At 42.5% G+C, this 23,792-nt stretch overlaps 1 protein-coding gene and 1 long non-coding RNA gene across 6 annotated transcripts in view; both read right to left on the reverse strand.

Annotated features, from left to right (window-relative positions):
- LOC133081303 (uncharacterized) overlaps positions 1-4,252 on the reverse strand; it is a 141,039-nt gene extending 136,787 nt beyond the window's left edge. Inside the window, exon 1 of the long non-coding RNA XR_009698777.1 lies at positions 4,181-4,252. This is a non-coding gene — a long non-coding RNA (uncharacterized LOC133081303). The remainder of the gene's footprint in view (positions 1-4,180) is intronic.
- Positions 4,253-4,338: 86 nt separating this feature from the next.
- FUT10 (fucosyltransferase 10) overlaps positions 4,339-23,792 on the reverse strand; it is a 122,093-nt gene continuing 102,639 nt past the window's right edge. Inside the window, exons 4-6 of one of the 5 annotated variants that reach the window (XR_009698774.1) lie at positions 21,920-22,065; positions 9,052-9,368; positions 4,339-4,400 (exon numbers count right to left, since the gene is read on the reverse strand). Coding sequence is in view for 3 of the 5 variants with exons in the window: in XM_061177384.1 (XP_061033367.1) it covers positions 22,021-22,065 (45 nt within the window). In the remaining 2 variants the exon portion in view is untranslated. Of the gene's footprint in view, positions 4,401-9,051; positions 9,369-21,849; positions 22,066-23,792 lie in introns of those variants that run through there. The other 4 variants (XR_009698775.1, XM_061177386.1, XM_061177384.1 and 1 more) reach the window with 4 other exon arrangements.

The following is a 23,792-nucleotide window of genomic DNA, read 5'->3' on the forward strand; positions in this document are numbered from 1 at the left end:
CCCAGACCAGGGCTCAAACCCGTGTCCCCTGCATTGGCAGGCAGATTCTCAACCACTGCACCACCAGGGAAGCCCTCCCTTTTTTTCTTGATGAGTCTGGCTAGTGGTTTATCAATTTTGTTTATCTTCTCAAAGAACCAGCTTTTAGTTTTATTGATCTTTGCTATTGTTTCCTTCATTTCTTTTTCATTTATTTCTGATCTGATCTTTATGGTTTCTTTCCTTCTGCTAACTTTGGGGTTTTTTTGTTCTTCTTTCTCTAATTACTTTAGGTGTAAGGTCAGGTTGTTTATTTGATATTTTTCTTGTTTCTTGAGGTAGGACTGTATTGCTATAAACTTCCCTCTTCGAACTTCTTTTGCTGCATCGCATAGGTTTTGAGTCGTGTTTTCATTGTCACTTGTTTCTATGTATTTTTTGATTTCCTCTTTGATTTCTTCAGTAATCTCTTGGTTATTTAGTAGCGTATTGGTTAGCCTCCATGTGTTTGTATTTTTTACAGTTTTTTTCCTGTAATTGATAGCGAGTCTCATAGCGTTGTGGTTGGAAAAGATACTTGATACGATTTCAATTTTCTTAAATTTACCAAGGCTTGATTTGTGACCCAAAATATGATCTATCCTGGAGAATATCCCATGAGCACTTGAGAAGAAAGTGTATTCTGTTGTTTCTGGATGGAATGTCCTATAAATATCAATTAAGCACATTTTTTTTTAATCATATGATATCACTTATATGTGGAATCTAAAAAATTGATACAAGTGAACTTATTTACAAAACAGAAATAGCCTCACAGACATAGAAAACAAACATGGTTACCAAAGGGAATAGTGGGAGTGGGGGGAGAGATAAATAGGAGTTTGGGATTAACACATACATGAATTAAGCCCATCTTGTTTAATGTATCATTTAAAGCTTGTGTTTCCTTATTTATTTTCATTTTGGATGATCTGTCCATTGGTGAAAGTGGGGTGTTAAAGTCCCCTACTATTATTGTGTTACTGTCAATTTCCACTTTTATGGCTGTTAGCATTTGCCTTATGTATTGAGGTGCTCCTATGTTGGGTGCATAAATATTTACAATTGTTATATCTTCTACTTGGATTGATCCCTTGATCATTATGTAGTATCCTTCTTTGTCTCTTGTAATAGTCTTTATTTTAAAGTCTATTTTGTCTGATATGAGAATTGCTACTCCAGCTTTCTTTTGATTTCCATTTGCATGGAATATCTTTCCATCCCCTCACTTTCCATCCCCTCACTTTCAGTCTGTATGTGTCCCTAGGTCTGAAGTGGGTCTCTTGTAGACAGCATATATACAGGTCTTGTTTTTGTATCCATTCAGCCAGTCTAGGTCTTTTGGTTGGAGCATTTAATCCATATACATTTAAGGTAGTTATCGATATGTATGTTCGTATTACCATTTTCTTAATTGCTTTGGGTTTGTTATTGTAGGTCTTTTCCTTCTCTTGTGTTTCCTGCCTAGAGAAGTTCCTTTAGCATTTGTTGTAAAGCTGGTTTGGTGGTGCTGAATTCTCTTAAGTTTTGCTTGTCTGTAAAAGTTTTAATTTCTCCCTTGAATCTGAATGAGATTCTTGCTGGGTAGAGTAATCTTGGTTTTAGGTTTTTCCTTTTCATCACTTTAAATATGTCCTGCCACTCTCTTCTGGCTTGCAGAGTTTCTGCTGAAAGATCAGCTGTTAACCTTATGGGGATTCCCTTGTATGTTATTGGTTGCTTTTCCCTTGTTGCTTTTAATATTTTTTCTTTGTATTTAGTTTTTGATAGTTTGATTAATATGTGTCTTGGCGTGTTTCTCCTTGGATTTATCCTGTTTGGGACTCTGCACTTCCTGGACTTGACTGACTATTTCCTTTCCCATGTTAGGGAAGTTTTGAACTATAATCTCTTCAAATATTTTCTCAGACCCTTTCTTTTTCTTCTGGGACCCCTATAATTCGAATGTTGGTGTGTTTAATGTTGTCCCAGAGGTCTCTGAGACTGTGCTCAATTCTTTTCATTCTTTTTTCTTTATTCTGCTCTGTGGCAGTTATTTCTACTATTTTATCTTCCAGGTCACTTATCTATTCTTCTACCTCAGTTATTCTGCTATTGATTCCTTCTAGAGAATTTTAATTTCATTAATTGTGTTGTTCATTATTGTTTGTTTGCTCTTTCATTCCTCTAGGTCCTTGTTAAGCATTTCTTGTAGTTTCTCTATTCTATTTCCCAGATTTTGGATCATCTTTACTATCATTACTCTGAATTCTTTTTCAGGTAGACTGCCTATTTCTTTTTCATCTGTTTGGTCTGGTGGGGTTCTACCTTGATCCTTCATCTGCTGCGTATTTCTCTGTCTTCTCATCTTGCTTAACTTACTGTTTGGGGTCTCCTTTTCTCAGGCTGCAGGTTTGTAGTTCCCATTCTTTTTGGTGTCTTCCCCCAGTAGGTGAGGTTGGTTCAGTGGCTTGTGTAGGCTTCCTGGTGGAGGGGACTGGTGCCTGTGTTCTGGTGGGTGGGGCTGGATCTTGTCTTTCTGGTGGGCAGGACCACGTCCAGTGGTGTGTTTTGGGGTGTCTGTGAACTTAGTATGATTTTAGGCAGCCTGTCTGCTAATGGGTGTGATTGTGTTCCTGTCTTGCTAGTTGTTTGGCATGGGACGTCCAGCACTGGAGCTTGCTGGCCATTGGGTGGAGCTGGGTCTTAGTGTTGAGATGGAGATCTCTGGGAGAGCTCTCGCTGATTGATATTATGTGTGGCTGGGAGGTCTCTGGTGGTCCAATGTCCTGAACTCAGTTCTCTCACCTCAGAGGCTCAGGCCTGACACCAGGCTGGAGCACCAAGACCCTGTCAGCCACACGGCTCAGAAGAAAAGGGAGGAAAAAAAAGAAAGAAAAAAAATTTTTTTGAATTAAAAAAGAAATTAAATAAAATAATTACAATATAAAAATTTTTAAAATATTAAAATAAAAAAGTAATTTAAAAAAAGAAGAGAGCAACCAAACCAATAAACAAATCCACCAATGATAACAAGCGCTAATAACTATACTAAGATAAACATAAAAATCAGAAACAAGTCAGTCGCAGACAGCAAATCCCAAGTCTACAGTTGCTCCGAAAGTCCACCGCCTCAATTTTGGGTTGATTCATTGTCTATTCAGGTATTCCACAGACGCAGGGTACATCAAGTTGATTGTGGAGATTTAATCCGCTGCTTCTGAGGCTGCTGGGAGAAATTTCCCTTTCTCTTCTTTGTTCGCACAGCTCCTGGGTTTCAGTTTTGGTTTTGGCCCCGCCTCTGCATGTAGGTTGCCCTCAGGCTACTATTCCTGCCCAGACAGGACAGGGTTAAAGCAGCGGCTGATTAGGGGGCTCTTGCTCACTCAGGCCGGCGGGAGGGAGAGGTACGGTAGTTATAATTGGAATGCGGGGCGAGCCTGCGGAGGCAGAGGCCTGCATGACGTTGCAATAGCCTGAGGCGCGCCGTGTGTTCTCCTGCGGAAGTTGTCCCTGGATCACGGGACCCTGGCAGTGGCGGGCTGCACAGGCTCCTGGTGGGGGGGGGGGGGTGTGGATAGTGACCTGTGCTTGTACAGGATTCTTGGTGGCTGCAGCAGCAGCATTAGCGGTTCATGCCCATTTCTGGGTTCCAAGCTGATAGCCGCGACTCGAGCCCCTCTCTGGAGCTCATTTAGGCAGTGCTCTGAATCCCCTCTCCTTGAGCACCACGAAACAATGGTCTCTTGCCTCTTAAGCACGTCCAGAGTTATTCCCGGCTAGCTGTGGCGCACTAGCTCCCTTCAGGCTGTGTTCATGCAGCCAACCCCAGTCCTCTCCCTGGGATCTGACCTCTGAAGCCCGAGCCTCAGCTCCCAGCCCCCGCCCGCCCCGGCGGGTGAGCAGACAAGCCTCTCGGGCTGGTGAGTGCTGGTCAGCACCAATCCTCTGTGCGGGAATCTCTCTGCTTTGCCCTCCGCACCCCTGTTGCTGTGCTCTCCTCCATGGCTCTGAAGCTTCCTCCCTGCCCAATCCCAGTCTCTGCCAGTGAAGGGGCTTCCTAGTGTGTGGAAACTTTTCCTCCTTCACAGCTCCCTCCCAGTGGTGCAGGTCCCGTCCCTATTCTTTTGTCTCTGTTTTTTTCTTTTTCCTTTTGCCCTACCCAGGTATGTGGGGCTTTTACCTTTTGGGAAGTCTGAGGTCTTCTGCCAGAGTTCAGTAGGTGTTCTGTAGGAGTTGTTCCACGTGTAGATGTATTTTTGATGTATTTGTGGGGAGGAAGGTGATCTCCACGTCTTACTCCTCCGCCATCTTGAAGGTCCCTTTATGTATTACTTTCTTAGGTCAGGGAGGAAGCCAACTGGGAGATACTCCATGCTGTTGGTTAGCTGACAGTCTCCATGCTTTTGATTTAAAACAGAAAGATAGCAAAGATGAAGCCCAACCCTGTAGAGACTGGTTTGTATTTTTCCTCTAGAAGAAAGAAAAGCAGATGCTTTCCTAAGTAGTTTAGAGCAGGGTGTACATGCAGCCCCTCCACAGGTTGTGAGCCAGGCTGCCAGACCTGGGTGAAGGGTCTAAAAGCCCAAAAGGTTGTTCTACCCAGATCGTGGTCTAAGCACAAGATTATAGGAGCAGGGGTGATGCAACTAAAGAAATTGCTGTCCATAGCATCCATTTTCATTACTTTTAACAAAAAGCTTTTAAAAATCTAGAAGACTAAGGCATGAGATATGTTAGGATGCATTCAGCCCCAGAAATATACTAAAGCCTATACATTATACATTTTACTAAGCCCAGAAAGTAAATGAAACTTGATCATCACTCCTGTTTTCTCTAGAGAGAATTAGACTGGGTTTTTCTGATAACATCCACCCTTCTGATATTACTTTATTTCTTATATTCATAGTCAACCTATCTGGAAATCGTGATGGAGAGGTTCCAGTTTATCAGGTTTACCACCCAGAGAGGTAGATGGTGAACAAACAGCCTATCCTCATCATGCTGTCATCAGCATTTTTCACCTGGGATCTCTTTTCTTTTTAATTTTTTTTCCTCTCTTATTTAGAGGCTATGAAGGTTCCAAACTTGGAAATAAAGTTTAATATGACAGACCTGCAGGTAGAACATTTGGAGAGCTTTTTCATTTCACATGTGATCAGTTAGGGAGCTGTTCATCTACTTCTATAATCCACCAGGCCGCAGCCAGGATGCTTCCTTCTCAGAATGACATCTTTTCAGGTCTTCAAATTCTAATACGGCCATGTGCCACTGTCTCTCTCTCTCTCTCTCTCTCTCTCGTCCTCTCTCTCCCTCTCTCTCTCTAAGAGCTAGTTAAGCATTCACTAGAAGTGTAATAAAGGAGATGAATACCAGCCCATTCTAATCACTGATGCTCAGCTCTGGCTCAGCTTTTGAAAAACCATCTCCTTCCTTCTCCTTTGCCAACAGCCCCACCCGACCAGCATTTGACTCATTTGAAACAAATAGATGGCACATTTCATTCCATTAAAAAAAGTAAAAAAGGAAACAGTCACTTATTGTCCTTAAAGCTTCTGGCTTTGCTGCCTATGAAATCCCATCACTGTCTAGAATCCATTTGCTTTCCCATGTTCCTAGATTATTCCAAATCTTCTCTTATCTACTGAAATCCACAACTCTGCCACCATCCTTACTCCCAGCTGATGACATTACTTCCTACTTCACTCAGAAGTGACCTTCCACAGACTCTCACAGCATATCTCCTGCCTTCCCACCTGTTAGTGGATCAACTTGTAAGTTCCTATCTAAAGCCACGCCCTCCACATGGGTACCAGGTCCCATGTCCTCCACCTGCTCCAGAACTTCACGCCTGAATTCTCCTTTCGCTTCTATGTCATCTATTTTTAGTCTCTACTGGATCATTCCCATCAGCATACTAACGTGCAAGTCCTTCTCTCACCTTGGAAAAGAAAAGGAAAAGGAAGGTTGACTCCACTTACCCCACCAACTTATACCTAATTCCTTTGCTCCCCTTGGTAGCAAATCTCTTTGAAAGAGTTACCTATACTTTCTGTCTCTCATTCCTCTCTTCTTATTACCTGTTAAACCCACTCCAGTCAGCTCTGTGTGAGATGCTGAAGCAGTTCTCAACTCAACACCAAGAGGTAGGGCAATGGGGTGAAAGAATGTAAGCTCTGGAGCCGGCCTGGCTGAGTTCGAATCCCCACTCTGCCACAGTCCAATCGTGTGAATTTAGAGAAGTTACTTAATTCCTCTGTTCTTTGGTTTCTTTATTTGTAAAAAGGGAACTATATTAGTATGTACCCCTAAATTTGTTGTGAAGATTAAAATTAGAAGTTGCATGTAACCTGCTTAGAACAGTGTCTGGAACACACGGCGTCCTCAATAAGTGCCGGTTACTATTATAATCTAGAGCAGTGCTATCCAAAAGAAACATAATGAGAGCTACATATATCATTTAAAATTTTTAGTTGTCATGCTTAAAAATGGTAAATGGGAATCGGTGAAGTTAATTTTAATAATTTCTTTTATCCCAATACCCAAAATATCATTTCAACATATAATCTATATAAAAATCATTAACAAGATATTTTAAGTTCTTGTTTTTGCATCAAGTCATCAAATCCAGTGAGTATTTTACACTGCCAGTATATCTCAAATCCAGACTGTGCATATTATTAAGTGCTTAGGAACCACATGTAACCAGTTGATACAACAGAAGAAACCCATGGGGAAGTGCCCCCTCTTTGGCTTGCTAGAACCTAAATTCTAGGTTATAATGCCTTCTTACAATACATGTCATTTGCCTTAAAGCTAAGGTAGAAGTCCCAAGATTCAGTCCACCATCAGTGTCAGAACCAGAAAATTAATGGGGACTTTAGTTTATAAGATCCTACACCTAATCTCCCCAAGTGGACCAGGTTAATCCATCCTTTTCCTAAGACATCATCCATTTCCTCTTTGAATGGGCACATTGATGCTGGCATTCTGCCATCTGCCATTTTTCCAAAACATTTCTTTCCTTTCATTTGATTCATGTTCTAATTCATGTATTGATTTGTACTTTCTGTCTCTTTCTCTTGCTTTTCTCATCATCATCATTTTCTGGAAATGAGACATGGAATCAGATGACAGCTGGGTAAGGGAGAGGTCGGAAGGAGAGCTAAAGGGATGATTTCCATGATACCAAAGTCAGGAGCTAGATGAAACACCAGTATTGGAAGTATTGCGAGTGGATGTGTGGGGTGCCAGAGGGTGAGAGGAGGGATGTAAAAGCCTCCCATTTCTCTCCATCTTCACTGACACTGTTTCATCAGGTCACCCCACATACACACTGGACCAGAGCAATAGCCTCCTGACCAGAGAGTTGGAAACACCAGGGTTAAATTTCTGTCTCTTTTGTTTAGCTCAGCAATGGAAGTCCTAACCGCTGGAGGCAATGGAATTCCCCATTTCTCATTTCTTAGGGATCACCGTCCTTCATTACCTGATGTCCAATGCCTTAAAAACCATTGTTTTATATATATTTTCTGGGTGGTTGTTGTTGTTCTTTCTGGTAGGAGGATACATTTTGTTCCTGTTACTCCATCTTGGCTCAAGGCAGAAGTCTGGGATGGTAGAAGTGTAATCTTGGTGAATTTGGAGGCTTCCCCCTGCTCTAGGATTTTATCCAGGATCAGGACACCTCCTATAGTGCGGAGACATGGGCTGATGTGAACCTATCGGGTCCTCAACCACTGGTCCATGCAGGTGCTGCTGAGACAGCCTTTGTCTCCGTGACCCTTCAGCTCTGGCAGCTCATTACTGCTTCTGGGCTGTGTTGGACGTCTAGGAGCCTTTGTGAGTCTCTTTAGCCCCATTACCCCCTAGATGCAGTACCATGTAGCCATGCTCTATCTTTCTGTGATCTGTTCGTCTCTCCAGGCCTTTGTTGGAGAGGATGTGCAGGTTTCTCTCCCAGGATCATACTGATTTCTTCGCTCTTATCCCCCCCATCCCCTCACACCCTCCTTAGCCTTGGAGGAATTGTTTTCTTATCTTGGATGGGAGTGGATTTTGGAGACTCGTCTATAAGTGAATCCTTAAATTCCCCCAAGGGCTGGGGCTTTGGGAACACAGAACACAGCCTCTCAAGCCTTTCATACTTTCTGCCTGTCACATCCTTCCCCGTAGGCCACATAGAGAAAGCTGATTATTTGCCTGAAGAGAGGAGGTAGGAAAAGAGAAAATACCATAATAAAAAATTATGCCAAAGTGGTAAGAAATACTCTTTATTTTGTTGGGACATTTACCTTTTGAACTTACTCCATTTATAGCTATTTAAAAAGTAGCAAAGTATTTTTTAGAGAGAGTGCACTGAGCAGAGGCTTAACTTAAAAATTCTTTTTAGTACCACTATATTCGTATGGCAAGTGTAAGCTAGATTGAGGATATATAATTACTTGGCTGTGTTCGACAGTGATGTTCAACATGGCATACAAAGCTGTTATTTTTAGCATCCTGAATAAAGATGTTTTCCCTTCTTAGACTCCAGTCTTCCCTTCCACATCCACCCAAGTTAACCTTGATACATTATTGATGTATCCTCAATATTGTTTCTATACATAATTTTTAACCAATAAAATTTTTTAGAAGATTTAAGATGCATAATTTCATCACTGAGTTCTGATGTATTCAGCATAGTCTGGCTTCCAGCCACTGTAATCCTTCTTTCCTATACGGCTATGGCCACAGGACCCCAAAACAGCCACATGCTGGTCTCTAGGATGAATTCTGGCCTCAAAATAGGTGAAATTATGATTTTTGTGCCCACAATGTGAGATGAATTTCCAAGTGGCTTCTAGGTTGCCCCTAGCCTTTGTTTTTTTGATATTGAGCTATATAAGCTCAATATCAAAATTTATACTTTGGAAATTAATCCCTTGTTGGTCCCATCATTTGCAAATGTAATGCTCTTGAAAAAATGAGTTATTATAATTGTTGTTTTTGTTATGTCCCTAAGAGGCAAATATTTAGTGACTGAATACGAGGGTGGTAATATCTCTTCATTACCTCCCTGTTAGAATATCCATGTGATGCCTTATTCTATGATTCAGTGGTTTCTCCTTTAAGCAGATTCCTTGTTATCCTTAAAGACACAATTCTCTCTGAACAATGTCTGTTTGGTCTTCGAGGTGCCCTGTTTTGGGGATTGAGTCCTGCTACTGGAAATTTTCTCCACAGCCAGTGAAACATCACACCAGAGTCAGACTATGGCCTGCTGAACCATCTGGCAGGAGGTATTCCAACAGCGGTGCTCGTCCTGGGCAAGGAGGATATCCAGGTGCCACCTCTTTAGCATATGCTCCACATTTTCAGAAGGGTTCACGCTGAAAGTTAAAGGAAATGATAAAGTAAGCTAGTTCAGAGAAGGAATATATAAGCCAGGGAACGGTTTCATATATCCAGCTCTTCTGGGTTGAGAATTTAATATGTACCAGGCACTATATTGGGTGTTGGGTGTACAGAGATGAAATAGATGTGAATGAAATAGACATGGTGCCTACACTTTGTGGAGCTCACTCTTGGGTGGGTGTGGGGAACGGGGGCAGGTGAGCTCATAAGTAGGTAAACAAATGCATAAATCCATAATTATAAAATGAGAACGTCCAACAAAAGGAAACAAACAGCCAGCGATCATAAAGAGCAATGAGTAAGGATCAGAGAAGGCCTGCTTTAATCAGTAATATTTAAGATGCAACTTCAAGGAGAAGATAGATATTAAAATTCATTCCCAACAGAGAAAATGACAGAACAATGGCTCTAAGGCAGTGATAGTCGCAGCAATGGGTTCAATCCCGGGTCGGGGAACTAAGATCCTGCATGTTGTGTGGCGTGGCCAAATAAATAAATAAAAGGAGTGAGAAACATTAAGAGATGAGCCCTATGGTTGTCCCAGCTGACTGCCTTGAGAGCGCTTCCAGGCTGCAGCTTGAGGAGGAGCCGTTCAGAAAACAATCCAGTGCTACCGTGTCATCTATGATGAGAAAAAAAAGAGTTACTACCCTGACATCACTGGATTGTTTTTTCAAGAGGGTAGATAGGCTTGAATCCAGCAAGGAACCAGAACCTTTCCATCAATGTCAGGAGAAGCCCAGTCAATTCCCTGAGTTGAAGAGACAAATCTGAGCGACTGGAGTGACCAAGACAGCTAGAGTTTGTCAACCTACAATTTAAATCTAGCAGAAATATCTTTCACAAAATGAAGGTGAAAGAAAGACTTTTTCTGACTTATAAAAGCTGAAAAAGTGTATCACCAAAGGGAAATGATACCAGATGGAAACAAGGATCTACAGCAAGTGAGGAAGAGCACAGGAAATGGTAAGCACTTGAGTAAATATGTAAGTCTTTTCTCTTCTTAATTAATCTCTTTAAAATATACTTGACTATTCAAACGAAAATAATAGCAATGTGTTTTGGGGTTCATAGCATCTGTGTAAGTAAAATGCATGGCAACAATAGCATAAAGGCTAGGAAGAGAGAAAAGAAAGGTTCTTATGCCATATGTGAAGTCGTGGTATAACATCGCTTGAACATAGACTGTGAAAAGATAAAGATGCAAACTATAAACCTTAAATAAATGACTAAATAACAAAACAAAACAAAGTTATAGTTGATAAGCCAACAAAGGAGACATATGGAATCGTAAGGATTACCCAATGCAAAAGAAGTCAGGAAAGAGAGGGCTGAGTTCCACCAGGAGACCTGGGTTCCAGCCCCAGCTCTGTCTCTGGCTAATGGTAGGAACTTAGTTTCTCTCTGGATCCCAGTTTTCCTCTCTGTAGAGTGAGGTGTTTGGACTAGAGTCTAGTCTAGTCACTAGGTGATCTACAAGGCTCCATCGAGCCCTAACATTCTAGAGCATATGATCTTTTTGTCAGAATGTCGCCTGAGATCTTAGAGATGAGGGCTGGTTGAAGAGCCAAGAGAAACTCTAGCAGAACTTCCTTCTGGAAGGATGACTGGACTGGGAGTCAGGAGACCTGAACTCAGTTCTACTCTTCTGCTGCCCAGTCAACACCTGCAGACCTCTAGATTTCAGAATCCTCCTCGGTGAAGTGAGGTGATTGATGAATTCTCATGTCCTGTCTCCTCCAACATTTCAATTTCTGATTCTAAGTATCATCCTCTATTGTGCCCAGGCGCTTAGTCAGTACCCAGGAGAAATAAATTAAAATATGTCTCATGAACTCTGATCACAGTTTGAAATTAGACAGTAAGTCCCCTACACATGAACCTTCAAGTTGAGAACTTTCAAAGATGCGAACGTGCGTTCACATGTCCAGTCACGCAAGTTAGTTCACGTGTCTGGCGTACACTGTCACACGCGTGCATCCTCTACAAGTGGTTATGCTTTTGTGTACTTTACTGTACAGTACTGTATAGAGTACAGTAGTACAGTATCTTTATTTCAAGCCCAGGATGTCCGGAAGCAAGCGTAAAAGCAGCAGTGATGTAGCTAGTACTGCTAAGAAGCACCAGGAATTGGAGGCTCAGAGAAAGGATGAAGAGAAACAAGAGGAAGAAGAAGTAACTGAAGAACTGAAGAGATTCACGATGCGGGAAATGGCAAGGGCATTTTCTTTATTTGAGGAGGCACTGTTAGATTTTGAGGCACAGGAACCAAACATAGAACAGTACACAAAGGTTGCAGCAGCCGTTCAGAAAATAATCCAGTGCTACCGTGTCATCTATGATGAGAAAAAAAGAGTTACTACCCTGACATCACTGGATTGTTTTTTCAAGAGGGTAGATAGGCTTGAATCCAGCAAGGAACCAGAACCTTTCCATCAATGTCAGGCATGAGTGAAATGGCAGCTTGCCCTCCATCTCCTGCTGCTGACAATCCTTCAGCTCTACCATCTCCCACCTCCTCTCCCTCCTCCAGTCAGTAACTCTTCTTGCCTGTCCACTCGATGCCAGCCCCTGTATACCGGCTGTTGTACTGTACTACTGTACTTTTCAAGGTACTGTAAGATTAAAGATGTTTTCTTTATTTTTTCTGTTTGTTTGTTTTTTATGTATTATTTGTGTGAAAAGTATTATAAACCTATTACAGTACAGTACTATATAGCCGACTGTGTTAGTTGGGTACCTAGGCTAACCTTGTTGGACTTAACGAACACACTCTCGGAACAGAACTCATTCGTACGGAGGGGATTTACTGTATTATCCTTTAGATGATTATGGATAAAAAAAAAAATTTTCAGCCAAGTCCTGGTTACAAATAAAGCCAACCAGCTACTTTGCAGAGGAAAACTGAAGTACATGGTCATCCAAGGCAATGCTTCCTTCTTTTTTTTTTTTTTAATTTATTTTTATTTATTTATTTATTTATTTATTTTTGGCTGTGTTGGGTCTTCGTTTCTGTGCGAGGGCTTTCTCTAGTTGCGGCAAGTGGAGGCCACTCTTCATCGCGGTGCGCGGGCCTCTCACTTATCGCGGCCTTTCTTGTTGCGGAGCACAGGCTCCGGACGCGCAGGCTCAGTAGTTGTGGCTCACGGGCCCATTTGCTCCGCGGCATGTGGGATCTTCCCAGACCAGGGCTCGAACCCGTGTCCCCTGCATTGGCAGGCAGACTCTCAACCACTGTGCCACCAGGGAAGCCCAATGCTTCCTTCTTTAAGTCACCATGGTTTCAAGCAATTCTACTATTGAGGGAAGTCTTCAAGACCCAATTCTCCTGCTTAATTACCAATCCCCACTCTGCATATGATTTATCCTTTTATCTTTAATGCCTTTTCTATGCCTGAGTGGATTTAAAATAGGAAGGGATGGGAGGGTTTTATTCCAAAACTATAATTCTGTGACCACTTGAGAAACACTGCTTTCATCTGTTGACTGGGTTCATGACTTGAACTGAGTTCTATTTCTGACAAATAGAACCATAGAATTCTAGAGTTTGATGGCCCCTAATAGATCCCTGATGTATCGCTAACATGTAGAGAAAAAAAAATCACAATATGCAGCATTGTTTGGGTCCCCGTAGAAGACTGGTCATGTGGCCAATCACAAGATACCTGTTATGGGTTTAATTGTGTCCCCCCCGAAAAGAGACTGATATCTAACCCCCAGAACCGGTGAATGTGACTGTATTTGGAAATAGGGTCTCTGCAGATGACCAAGTAAAGATGAGGTCATTAGGCTGAACCCAAATCCAATGTAATTGATGTCCTTATAAAAAGAGGAAATTTGGACAGACATGCACCCAGGGAGAGCACCATGTGAAGATGAAGGCAGAGGTTAGGGTGACGTATTACAAGCCAAAGAACAGCAAAGATTTCCAGCAAAGCTTGCAGGAGCAGGGAGAGAGGCATGGGACAGATTCTCCTGTTCCATGAGGAAATCAATCCTGCAACATCTTGATCTTAAGCTTCTAGCCTCCAGAACTGTGGAACAATAAATTTTTGTTATTTAAGCCACCCAGTTTAGGGTACTTTGTTACTGCAGTCTTAGCAAACTCATGGAATAGCCAAATGTTTTAAGAAAGCATTTTGGTAAAAGAAGACATAGGATGAAATCTGGAAGAACAACCACAAAATCTGAAGCAAGAATAAAAAGCAAGAAAACACTGGAGGAAACACAAAGAATAAAGATTTGAAAAAGAATAAACAAATACATAAATAAAAGCAGCCTCCCCCCAACCCCCATCATTTCTTTCTTTGTTACAATAATCAAGGCTGTTGAGATTTTACTGAGTTGAAGGTAACTGAAAAGGATTACTGTAAGAGAAGGGGGAGATTTTAAACTGTGTGCTCTACAGAAAAAGCTCCCCAAAGACAAGCATGTGAGATGTGGTCCCCTTGAAAACACAACTTAGTTCCTAGCCTTGCTTTCCTGTCCACAGATGTGCTCTCCTTTCACCAAATGTCTCCTGTTTCAAAACACAATTAAAATCTCCTACGACAACCCACAGTAAAAACAGAACATTTTTAAGCAGAGTGGGGTCACAACGCTCTATTCTTCTGTGGCTCTCAGGCTGTGCAGAACTTAAGAAAAGCAAAAGAGATGATGCCTGTATCAGCTGCTTTAGCATGCAAGAAGTGGAAACTCAGCCCAAACCCAATGCAACATTTATTTTTATAACTCATTTTTTCATAATACAGAATGCCTGATAGAAGGTTTGGTCAGTTCAGTTACTCAACCATGTCATCGGAGACTCAAGCTCTTTCCCTTCCCCTGCTCTGCTGAACAAAGCATCAGCTTTATCTTAGGGCTGCTTCCCTCATAATTAGCATCTGTGACAGCGACGGATCCTTGTTCATATCCGGTGGGAGAGGGACCCCGGCTTTTCTTTGCAGAAACCTCAAACAAGCCTATTCTCTTCCTTGCCTTATATGCTATTATATATAGCCTCAGCGCCATCAGAGCAGCCGTGAAGACCTGTGTGCCAATTGAAAGTTATCTGCATATTCTCATTTTCTGGACAAACTTCCATTTTTCTCCATGATCTTTTAGACATTTTTGTAACTTTGATCTTTAAAAGTCAGTAATTCACAGAGGCCACAATCTTATGCACAGAGCATTTTTAGCCACATTTTCGAGGTATCTGGCAAGTAATAGAAACCGAGTAGGTATTTGTTGTATGAATGAAGAATAAATAAATCATATCGGTCCAGATTGGCTTGAGCCAATCGCTGGCAAGGGAGAGGGAAACATCCTCAGTTTCTCATCTAAGGGGAAGCAACCATAATATTAACTACAATCTCATTACAGAGAAATCTGCCCCTTGAGAGCCTTACCTTGGCTATGCAAAGACCCAAGCAAAGACTTTGAAATGAAATTGTTTTTGTTTTCTTTTATGTTTTACTTTTCCTACAACGTCAAAGTTTGGGAGGGTGAACTCTCCTGCAATTTTTGAATATGGAAGGGAGATAACAGGAGGGTCCCTATTCCTGCTACACACACACAATCCCCAAAAGTCCGGGTGGGAGGCAGGGTCTGACCTTCCAAGAGAAACTGATCCATCCAGGGCTCAGATGCCCAGTCGGGTGTTTCTGATATGTTCTTGTAGTGAATATAATTGTTTCTCCCCCCAAAAAACATGTTCATGTCCTAACTCCCAGAACCTGTGAATGTGACTTGATTTGGAAGTGAGGTCTTTGCAGATATAATCAGGTAAACAGTAGGGCATATGGATCAGGTGGGGCCCTGATCCAATATCTGGTGTCCTTGTTAGAAGTGGGAAGTCTTAACACAGACAGAAGACAAACAAGGAGAATGCCATGTGACAACAGAGACAGAGACTTGAGTGATCCGTCTACAAGCCAAGGAACGCCAAGGATTGCCGGCAACCACGAGAAGCTAGGAAGAGAAAGGATTTTCCCCTAGAGTACTGAGAAAGGGCACGAGACTCATCCTCTTCCACGTCACCTGCCTTTCTCTACCGTTAATCTTCAGCTGTGACACGTTAGTTCTACTAACGGCTTCCTGGGTTTTTCTATTCCAATAAAGTTTTTCAAAAATCTCTCCTGGTGCCAAAGACCACCCAAGCTAAGAAAGCTCATGACAGCTCCTTTTCCACCCTGATTGTTAGCTCCTCCGCAACGGAAAACCTTTATGTTTCATTTTAGACTTCATTTTGTTCAGTTTGCGGCAACAGCTCAGAGCCATACCTTACATCAAATCCTCAGAAAGCGATTTCTATCCTTTCTCTTCATCTCCCTGAAGCTTCATAAAATTACTGGTCTAGAGATGATCATCTGATACAACCTCCACCTGATGAGACATTCACAATCTCCCATGGTCAGAGTCACCTGTGCTTCTAGCATCCAGGCAGTGAAACACATGTGCCACCCTGTCTCCTCCATATCCCACTACTTCTGCTGCTGGTGTCTCTTCATTCATTCATTCATTCATCCGTCCATTAATATCTGCTGTTAATTAATATCTACTGAGAACCTACTCCGTGTCATGTACAATTCTAGGCTCTGGGAATACAGTGGGAGGAAAAGGCACAATGAACGCCCTTGTGAGTGTAATTTCTAATAGGTGAAGATCATAAATAAATAAAGGAATAAAGCATGCCCGGCGATGATAAAGACTATCGAGGAGATTTAAGTAGGGAGATGGGATGGAGAAAGGGGTCAGGTGGGAGTGCAATTTTAAAAGCGTAGTCAGGGAAAACCAACTTCTGGTTATAAGAGCAAAACGTAACTACCAAGAGTACTTGATTGTACAAACTTTGTGTGTTGCTCTGAATGGCAGTAGGTTTTTCCTTTTGATTTTCTAGGAAAGTGTCATCCCCCCAGTGCCCAAGATCCATACCTTTTCCGTCACCTCTTTGGGAAAGCTTCTTTTCCAACCTTAGCCCCTCCCCAGTCATACTCCTCCCTTCTTCTGGGGGCTAATAGTTCCAAGTATTCTGCTGGCTCTGCCCCAGCCGTATACTCTCTCTGAATATGGTGCCTAGAACTGATACCCTATTCTGGGTGGGCTCTGACCAACCCAGAATAAAACGGGACCATCACCTCTGACATTCTTTATTCTGTGTACTTTATATCTGATGGTGCAAACACAACTGTGCCCACTTCTTTTAAATAACCATATTGCACAGTTGATTCATACAGAACCTAGAATCAGTAAGACTGTGCTTAAAAATTGTTACGTCTTCTAACTCTCCAGCCCCACTCCACTCTGTGGAGTCTCCTCCCTCTCGATTTATTGGCTTTGGGGAAAATTAAGCTAGTTAGGGCAGTAGCTGTGGCAGTCAGAGTGCACAGCATGTGATGACCTCCAGGTACCCTCTTCTGCTCATCTACCTCTGCCTACCTTCTCCTAGAGATTTGATTAACACCATCACAGTCTGCAAAGCTTTAAAGTGCTGAGTTATCTTCTGCCTATTTTTCCCCCTCTAATGTTTAAAAAGAAATCAATTGATGGCAGCTTATGTTTCTGTCCTTTGCCTCCCTTGCCAGAGTTGAATCCCACTGTTTCCGCACGAGAATGGGCTGTGTGTCTGCCCTGCAGCCTCTCCAGCTGAGGGTGGGACCACAAAGAAAATCCATGTTCCCTTCTCAGTGCCATGCTCCCCCTTGTGAAGATTAAGCCATGTGGTGTGGAGGCGAAACCTTTTTCACATCCAATCTTTTATTGGTTTTACTGGTGTTCTTTTTCACTCTTTACCTTCCAAAATCAACAGAGAAAAATCATCAAAAGAGGCACTAAGATACAGTTGATTATGGATGTCATGACGGTTGAAATCCAATTACTGGCTGTAGAATCTTGGATAAGCCACTCACAACTGTTCTGTGACTCTTTCCCATCTGAAAAATGGACCTAATAATAGTAGCTGTGTCCAAGGCACATTGTAAGCATTAAATGAGGTCACATGTGGAAAGCGCTGGGGCACATAGTGTAAGGGTTAGCATCCATTTGGAGTTAAAATCAAATACATAAATTCATAGTTCACTCCCAATTATTTGGAAGCAGATTATCTGCTCTGTGTTTTACCTGGGAGGGGAGAAACAGCGTGATATAACAGGTCCTGGAATCAGACAGACAAAAAAATAGTATCTGACCTCAATTGCATGACCTTGGGAACATTATTTATCCTAGGTAAGCCTCAACTTTCTCATCTGCCAAATGGCGATAATAACACCTCCTGCACAGAGGTGAGGGGGTGGAACCCGGTGATTCAAGTGGTCACAGTGCCCCATACGATGCCTGTGGAATTTATAGCTTCAAATGCACAAATGCACAAAATGCGCATCCTTGGTTGCAGAAGCTTGTTCTTTGAGGAAGAGAAATTAATCCCACAAAGAGACCCTAACTCCTGCCTTGCCTTTTCTAACAAGGGCCCTTTCTTTTGTCCTGGCCATCCAGGTATCACTGTAACTAGGCACAAAGGCCTCAGTGCCCTATCTTTCCCTTCCAGCCCCTGTGAACTTCCCGAAGGCTTCTTTGCCAATAGCCCATCCATGATTCAGAACCTTCTTCCAAATCTGGCATCCATGAAATAAACCCTTCCCAATAACTGTGAGCTTATTGGTTATCCTTTCTGATTTGTTTGTAGTAAGGGTTTTCTATGGACAAGACCGGGAAGAGCAGCCAGAGGGTGGGCACATCAGGCACTGAGACAGGGTTGGCAAGAGTGGGAAGCATGGTATCTCACAGGCAACTCACTCAGTCATGAAAACAGGTTGCCAAGTAGCCCATGTGACTGGTGTGTGCAGAATTCTTTGACTGCCTCAGAAAAAGAATAGCATTACACCAGTACAACATCATATTTCTGACTGCATCAAATTTTCTCTAGATGACTTGATGATAATAGTCTGAAGCTATACTTGCAAAATGACAGATCTGGGATTACCTTTGGGATCACTTCTTCCACATGTTTCATTTTACACACGAATAAACTTAGAAGTGAAGTGGCTTGTCCATGGTCACAAAGGTAAGAAATGACACATCTGGTCTAGTGCCCTGGTCTCAACTTTTGATCTACTATACTTTCCACTGCATCACACAATTTCATATTCCTGCTGAACTTTAAAACTAAATATCTCAACAACAGTGATACAGATATTTTGCTCATTTCTTGACTTTAGCCCTTTATGATACACTTAAAAGGATGTTTACAGAGCGCTCCTCTGTGTGTAAAACCAAGGGCAAAACGCTTCAACGAGCTAACCCGGAAGTTAGTCTTGCCCAAGAAATGCTTTCACTATATTGTCATACTTGAATCCCTCAAAATGAATCTGTGCCCTTGTTCATCTAATTTTCCAAGTAAATATCATCAGTCACCTTGAAGCAGGTCATTTCCTGCTGATAAAAACAGTCTTTGTCAAGGCTGTAAGCAGTCAGGATTTACTACCTGGTCATTAATCCCTAGAAATGCCCTATACCCAAATTCTTAATTGCTTAAACAAATGGTTTCCACGGGTGATTAAACATCAGAGCAAATCTGCAGCACTTGCACAGTAGTTCCTCGGGCGACTACTCCCACACTCCTCGCCTCAATGCCAGGGAACTCGGAATGAGAAGTTGAGAGAACAATGATGGTCAGAGAGAGGAGGTCTGAAGGTGAGGGGCGACTGTGTTCTCACACCCTCCTCAGATGTCACTCTGAGAGCAGGTGAAACTATGAAATATGGGCACGTAAGACAGAAAGGTCTGGTGGGGAAACACTGGAGTCTCAGCCATGATTTAACAAACTTCTGTTGGGAAGCTTTAAATAAAAGGATACTTAAATAGGATTGGGGGTCACAGTTCTTGGAGAAATGGTCTCATAGCTGTCATGTTATGCCCATATCACTCTTCTATATTGGCTACATTGGCATCTCACTCAACCTCTAAGATATCTTCACATGACTTTGGCTTCTCATAGCAGGGTGGTCTCAGGATAGCTGGACTTCTTGCTTGGTCACTGGATTTCCCCAAAGATATTGACCCAAAACATCACTTCTGCTGCATTATAGTGTCAAACCAAGTCCCTAAGACCAGCCCAAAGTCAGGGAGAAGGAAATAGACTCCACTTCTCAATGGGAGAATGGCATACCTGTGCACAAGGAAAAAAGTTAATGGTGGCCACATGGGAGACAAGCTACTGAGTATTCCTTATTATCTACCAAAAACTCAGAGCTCTCCTAGGGAAATAGCTCTTCTACCACTCTGCCACACCTCAGCCCAAATGGCACTTCCTCCAGGCAGTCTTCCTTGATTACCCAAGAACATGTTAGAGGCCCCTTCTGAATGTTCACATGCTAAGTGCACATGTCATAGCAATTGCTAGTACTCTTTACAAAGATTACTTGTTCACATACTAAGTGCACATATCATAGCAATTGCTAGTACTCTTTACAAAGATTACTTGTTCACATACTAAGTGCATATATCAGAGCAATTGCTAGTACTCTTTACAAAGATTACTTGTTCAACTCTACACCCCCTTGCCTAGCTGCTGCTGAGAACACCGGTCATGCTCACCACTGCCTCCCCACTACCTAACATAGTACATCGTGCATGGTGGACCCTCAGCAAATGTTTAGCCAGTCATGGAAGCCTACTGGAGTTATCCTTCGGCTTCAAGAGTCAGGACTGAATCCTTGGTCTTTGTGTCTCTCTTCGCTTGTTTCCCCTTAACTTTTTTCAGCCATACAAGAGCATCTGTTTTCACATTAACAGCACCATCAAAACCTGTCCTGAACTAGTATTTTCTTTCTGCTGCAGCTCCTGTGGGCTGGAGTGGTGATTATCATGCACGAGAAAGATGCAGGGTCGGGGCATAAGCTGCTCTAGAAAATGAGTCTACCATGATGCACCAGCCAGGAGCTTAATAGGGAGCATGATCTCCAATTTGCTGAGCGTAGCTCGACAAGGAGCCCTGAGGTGGGCTTGTGACATGCCATTCCTCAGAGGGTTTCAGCTGCTGCTGTGCTACAGAGAAGGATTGATGACTCTGCTAAGAGATTTGAACACAGTTCTCTTAAAAAACAGAAGGGCTGGGGTCGCTGGGCTAATTGGAGTTGCAGGCATATGTATGTGCACACCGTACATAATCATGCATGTATCTTATATACGTAAAATAGAAGGGTAAAGCAAAAGCCAAAAGGATAAAGGCAACAGGCAATCTAATCCACTTAATGGGTCAAGGAGCTCAGAGCTGAGCCGCAAATGCATCATTTGATAACGGTAATGAAAAAGACAGCAATCTATATCTACAAATAGCATTACGGCAGATTTGGTTTAGAGGCCAAACTAAGTTGATGTGAAATTTACGAGACTGGCTGTCTCTCGGATATGACTGAGGAGGGAAGGCACATTCAATTCCTTCTTTTTTCCTTTGGTGCTCAGTGCGAATTAGGTCTTGTTTCCAAGGTAGGCTTTCCTGTTATGTGGGACTTTGTTCTCTTTAAATGACAGTTAAGCGTTTTGCCACCCAAGTTTATCTTAATACGGAGGATGCCAATTTTACAAGTGGGTGAGGTCTCTGTCCAGTCTCTGTAGGTCTCTTGCACACACACGCCACATACACACGTCCTCGCGTGCACACGCACGCACACACACACACACACACACACACGGGGTTCAAAGTTGCAGGTGGCTTGAGCTGGAATTTGCAGAAAAGCCTGTGTCTGCATCATGACTTAGCAGCTGGTCCTAGAAAATGTCTGAAATGTGTTCTGATGATTTGGACAGTATGTTTTGTGTCTGCAAAACTCATTACAACATTCCTGTGCAAAATGCTGTTGGAAAGGTGCTTCATTTTCAACCAAAGTTCTAATACATCCTCCACGGTAATCACAATACATTGCACTGCCAAATATGCAGGATGCATTAAGCTTTTTTCTCCTTACGATGCCTCAGTCAATATCAGGTAGCGCTTACAGAGGGTAAGGAAGTCTTCTTTCAACACAGCAATGTTCCTACAATTATGTGCTGATTGACCTTCACTTTGTGCTGTGCCTGCAAAGAAAGGGGACCCTGACAGATTGTACAGAGCAGAGCATGTACAAGTCAAATGGTTGAAAGGAAGCAATAAGCTTGTTCCTGCTGTATGTGAAGTGAGTTTCACCCTAGACTTGCTCCTACTTCAAGAGTGACAGCAGATGCAATCAGAAGTTTGGGGAGGGATTTTAGGAAAAGAGTTTTTAAAAAAAGTCACCCCTGGATTTAGGTCTTCACCTGTTTTGTGAGAAATTTTATAATAAGGGAAGTCACTTGACTGACTGATTTCACACATCAAACCTAAGCAAATTCTCCCTTGTGAAGGAAATAAGAATTCTGCATAAGATGCAACTACAGAGATAAATTCTCGTCCCTCTTTAATAATCTTAATGTCTTTTGCAGGTCTCTCTCCTTTGGTCAGGGTAGGTAACTACTGTAAAGTAGACTGAGAAATACATAATGATTCCAGTACAATAGACATGTATTTTTTGCTCACCTAACATCCCAGCGCAGTTTCAAGTCATCGTGGTTGGTGGTGAGGGTGCGGAATGCTTTGCTTTATGCATCACCCAGAGACCCAGGCTGATGGAGGATTCATCAACTACATATGATGGTCTCCCTGGAGGTCTCCATCCCAGTCAGCTGGAAGGGAAAGGAACATGGAAAAGCCCACATGAAAGGTTGCATGGAGTATGGCCACATCACTTCTGCTCACACATTCTTCTGGCTAGAAATCCGCCACACCAAGCTGCAAGGGAGGCTGGGTAATGTGCCCAGGAAGAAGAGGACGTGGATTTTGGTGAGAGCTAGCCGTCCCTGCCACACTCCTCTCTTCCCTGTTCTTTCAATGGTGGAGTTCCCAGCTTCCCAGGGTCTCTCTCAGTCTTATAATAGGACATGCTCCCCCCAGACACTTTCAGGATGCAACGATTACTATCTATAGAATACTCTCAAGTGTCCAGCCAAAACACACCTCCTAAATTCAAGACTGAAATTTCCAAAACCCTACTGTACATCTATCTGATGATCAAATGAGCACCTCAAATTGGACGCCCATGATACCAAATTTGTTATCTAACCTCATCTGTAAGATGGAGATGATAACAGTATCTATTCATAAAGTTGTGATGAGGATAAAATGAATTAATATGTGGAAACCACACAGAAAAGTGATGGTACACAGCAGAGGCTTAACAAATGTTGGTCATTATTATTTTTTTCCCTCCCTCCTTCCTCTCTGGCAAATCTGTTCCCTTTCTCGTGCTTCATAGCCTTTATCACCTACTTATTAGACCAAGCTAGAAGCCCTACTGGACTCCTTTTCAGCTCTTACCACCATCCAGTGACTGTCACTAACTCTCAGAGCCGCTGCCTCATCTTCATTCTCACTGTCATGCTCTGACTCAGACACTCGTTACTTCTCAGCTGAACTGTTGCAAAATCCTGCTCAGTGCCCATCTGTTCTCTGCCGTCTTCTTCCTCTAGCTCTCGTTTGCCGTAGTAATATCTTTCAAATGTTCTAAACTGTGTTCTCAAATACTCCAATGGCTTTTTATTGTCAATACGTATAAAGTTCACAATCCTTAGAGCTGGAAAAGTGAGTTAAGCCAAGTTGGAACAGCCTTGAATTCTATCCTGGCTTTACCTTCCCTCCATTAACTTCAGGACAAATCATAATTGATTAAGTGATAGAGGTATGAATAAAATGTTGGCGGGGGGTAGAGGCAGACTAGATGGATTCTGATTGGAGGTGGATGGCTGCTCTGAAGACGTAACATCTGAGCTGGAAATGAGAAATTTGACAGAAGGAAAAAAAGGGTGGGCTTTTTTCCAAATTTGGTTTCATGTGTGTCCAATGTGAGGTGTTCATTTGATCATCAGATAGATGTACAGTAGGTTTTTGGAAATTTCAGTCTTGAATTTAGGAGGTGCGTTTTGGCTGGACACTTAAGAGTATTCCATAGATAGTAATCCTTGCATCCTGAAAGTGTCTGGGGGGGGAGCATGTCCTCCCTTCCTCTGTTCCAACCATAGCCGATTGCTTACACTCTATGCTCTCTGTGCCTTTTTGATTCTGATCCTTGTACCGTGAGAGCCCACCCTTTTGTCCTTCTTTCAGATTTCTCATTTCCAGCTCAGATGTCACGTCTTCAGAGCAACCGTCCACCTCCAATCAGAATCCATTTAGTCTGTCTCCATCCCCCCCCAGCATTTTATTCATACCTCTGTCACTTATCAATCATGATGTGTCCTAATGTTAATGGGGCCTCTCTCCTCTACTCAACTGAGTCCTGGAGTGTCCCCAAGCAGAGTTAGTCTCGCCACCATGATACTTTAACTTAATGTTCAAATTCTCTCGGCTTACTGGC

The sequence above is a fragment of the Eubalaena glacialis genome, chromosome 20 (genome assembly GCF_028564815.1).
Source record: "Eubalaena glacialis isolate mEubGla1 chromosome 20, mEubGla1.1.hap2.+ XY, whole genome shotgun sequence".
Lineage (NCBI taxonomy): Eukaryota > Metazoa > Chordata > Mammalia > Artiodactyla > Balaenidae > Eubalaena > Eubalaena glacialis.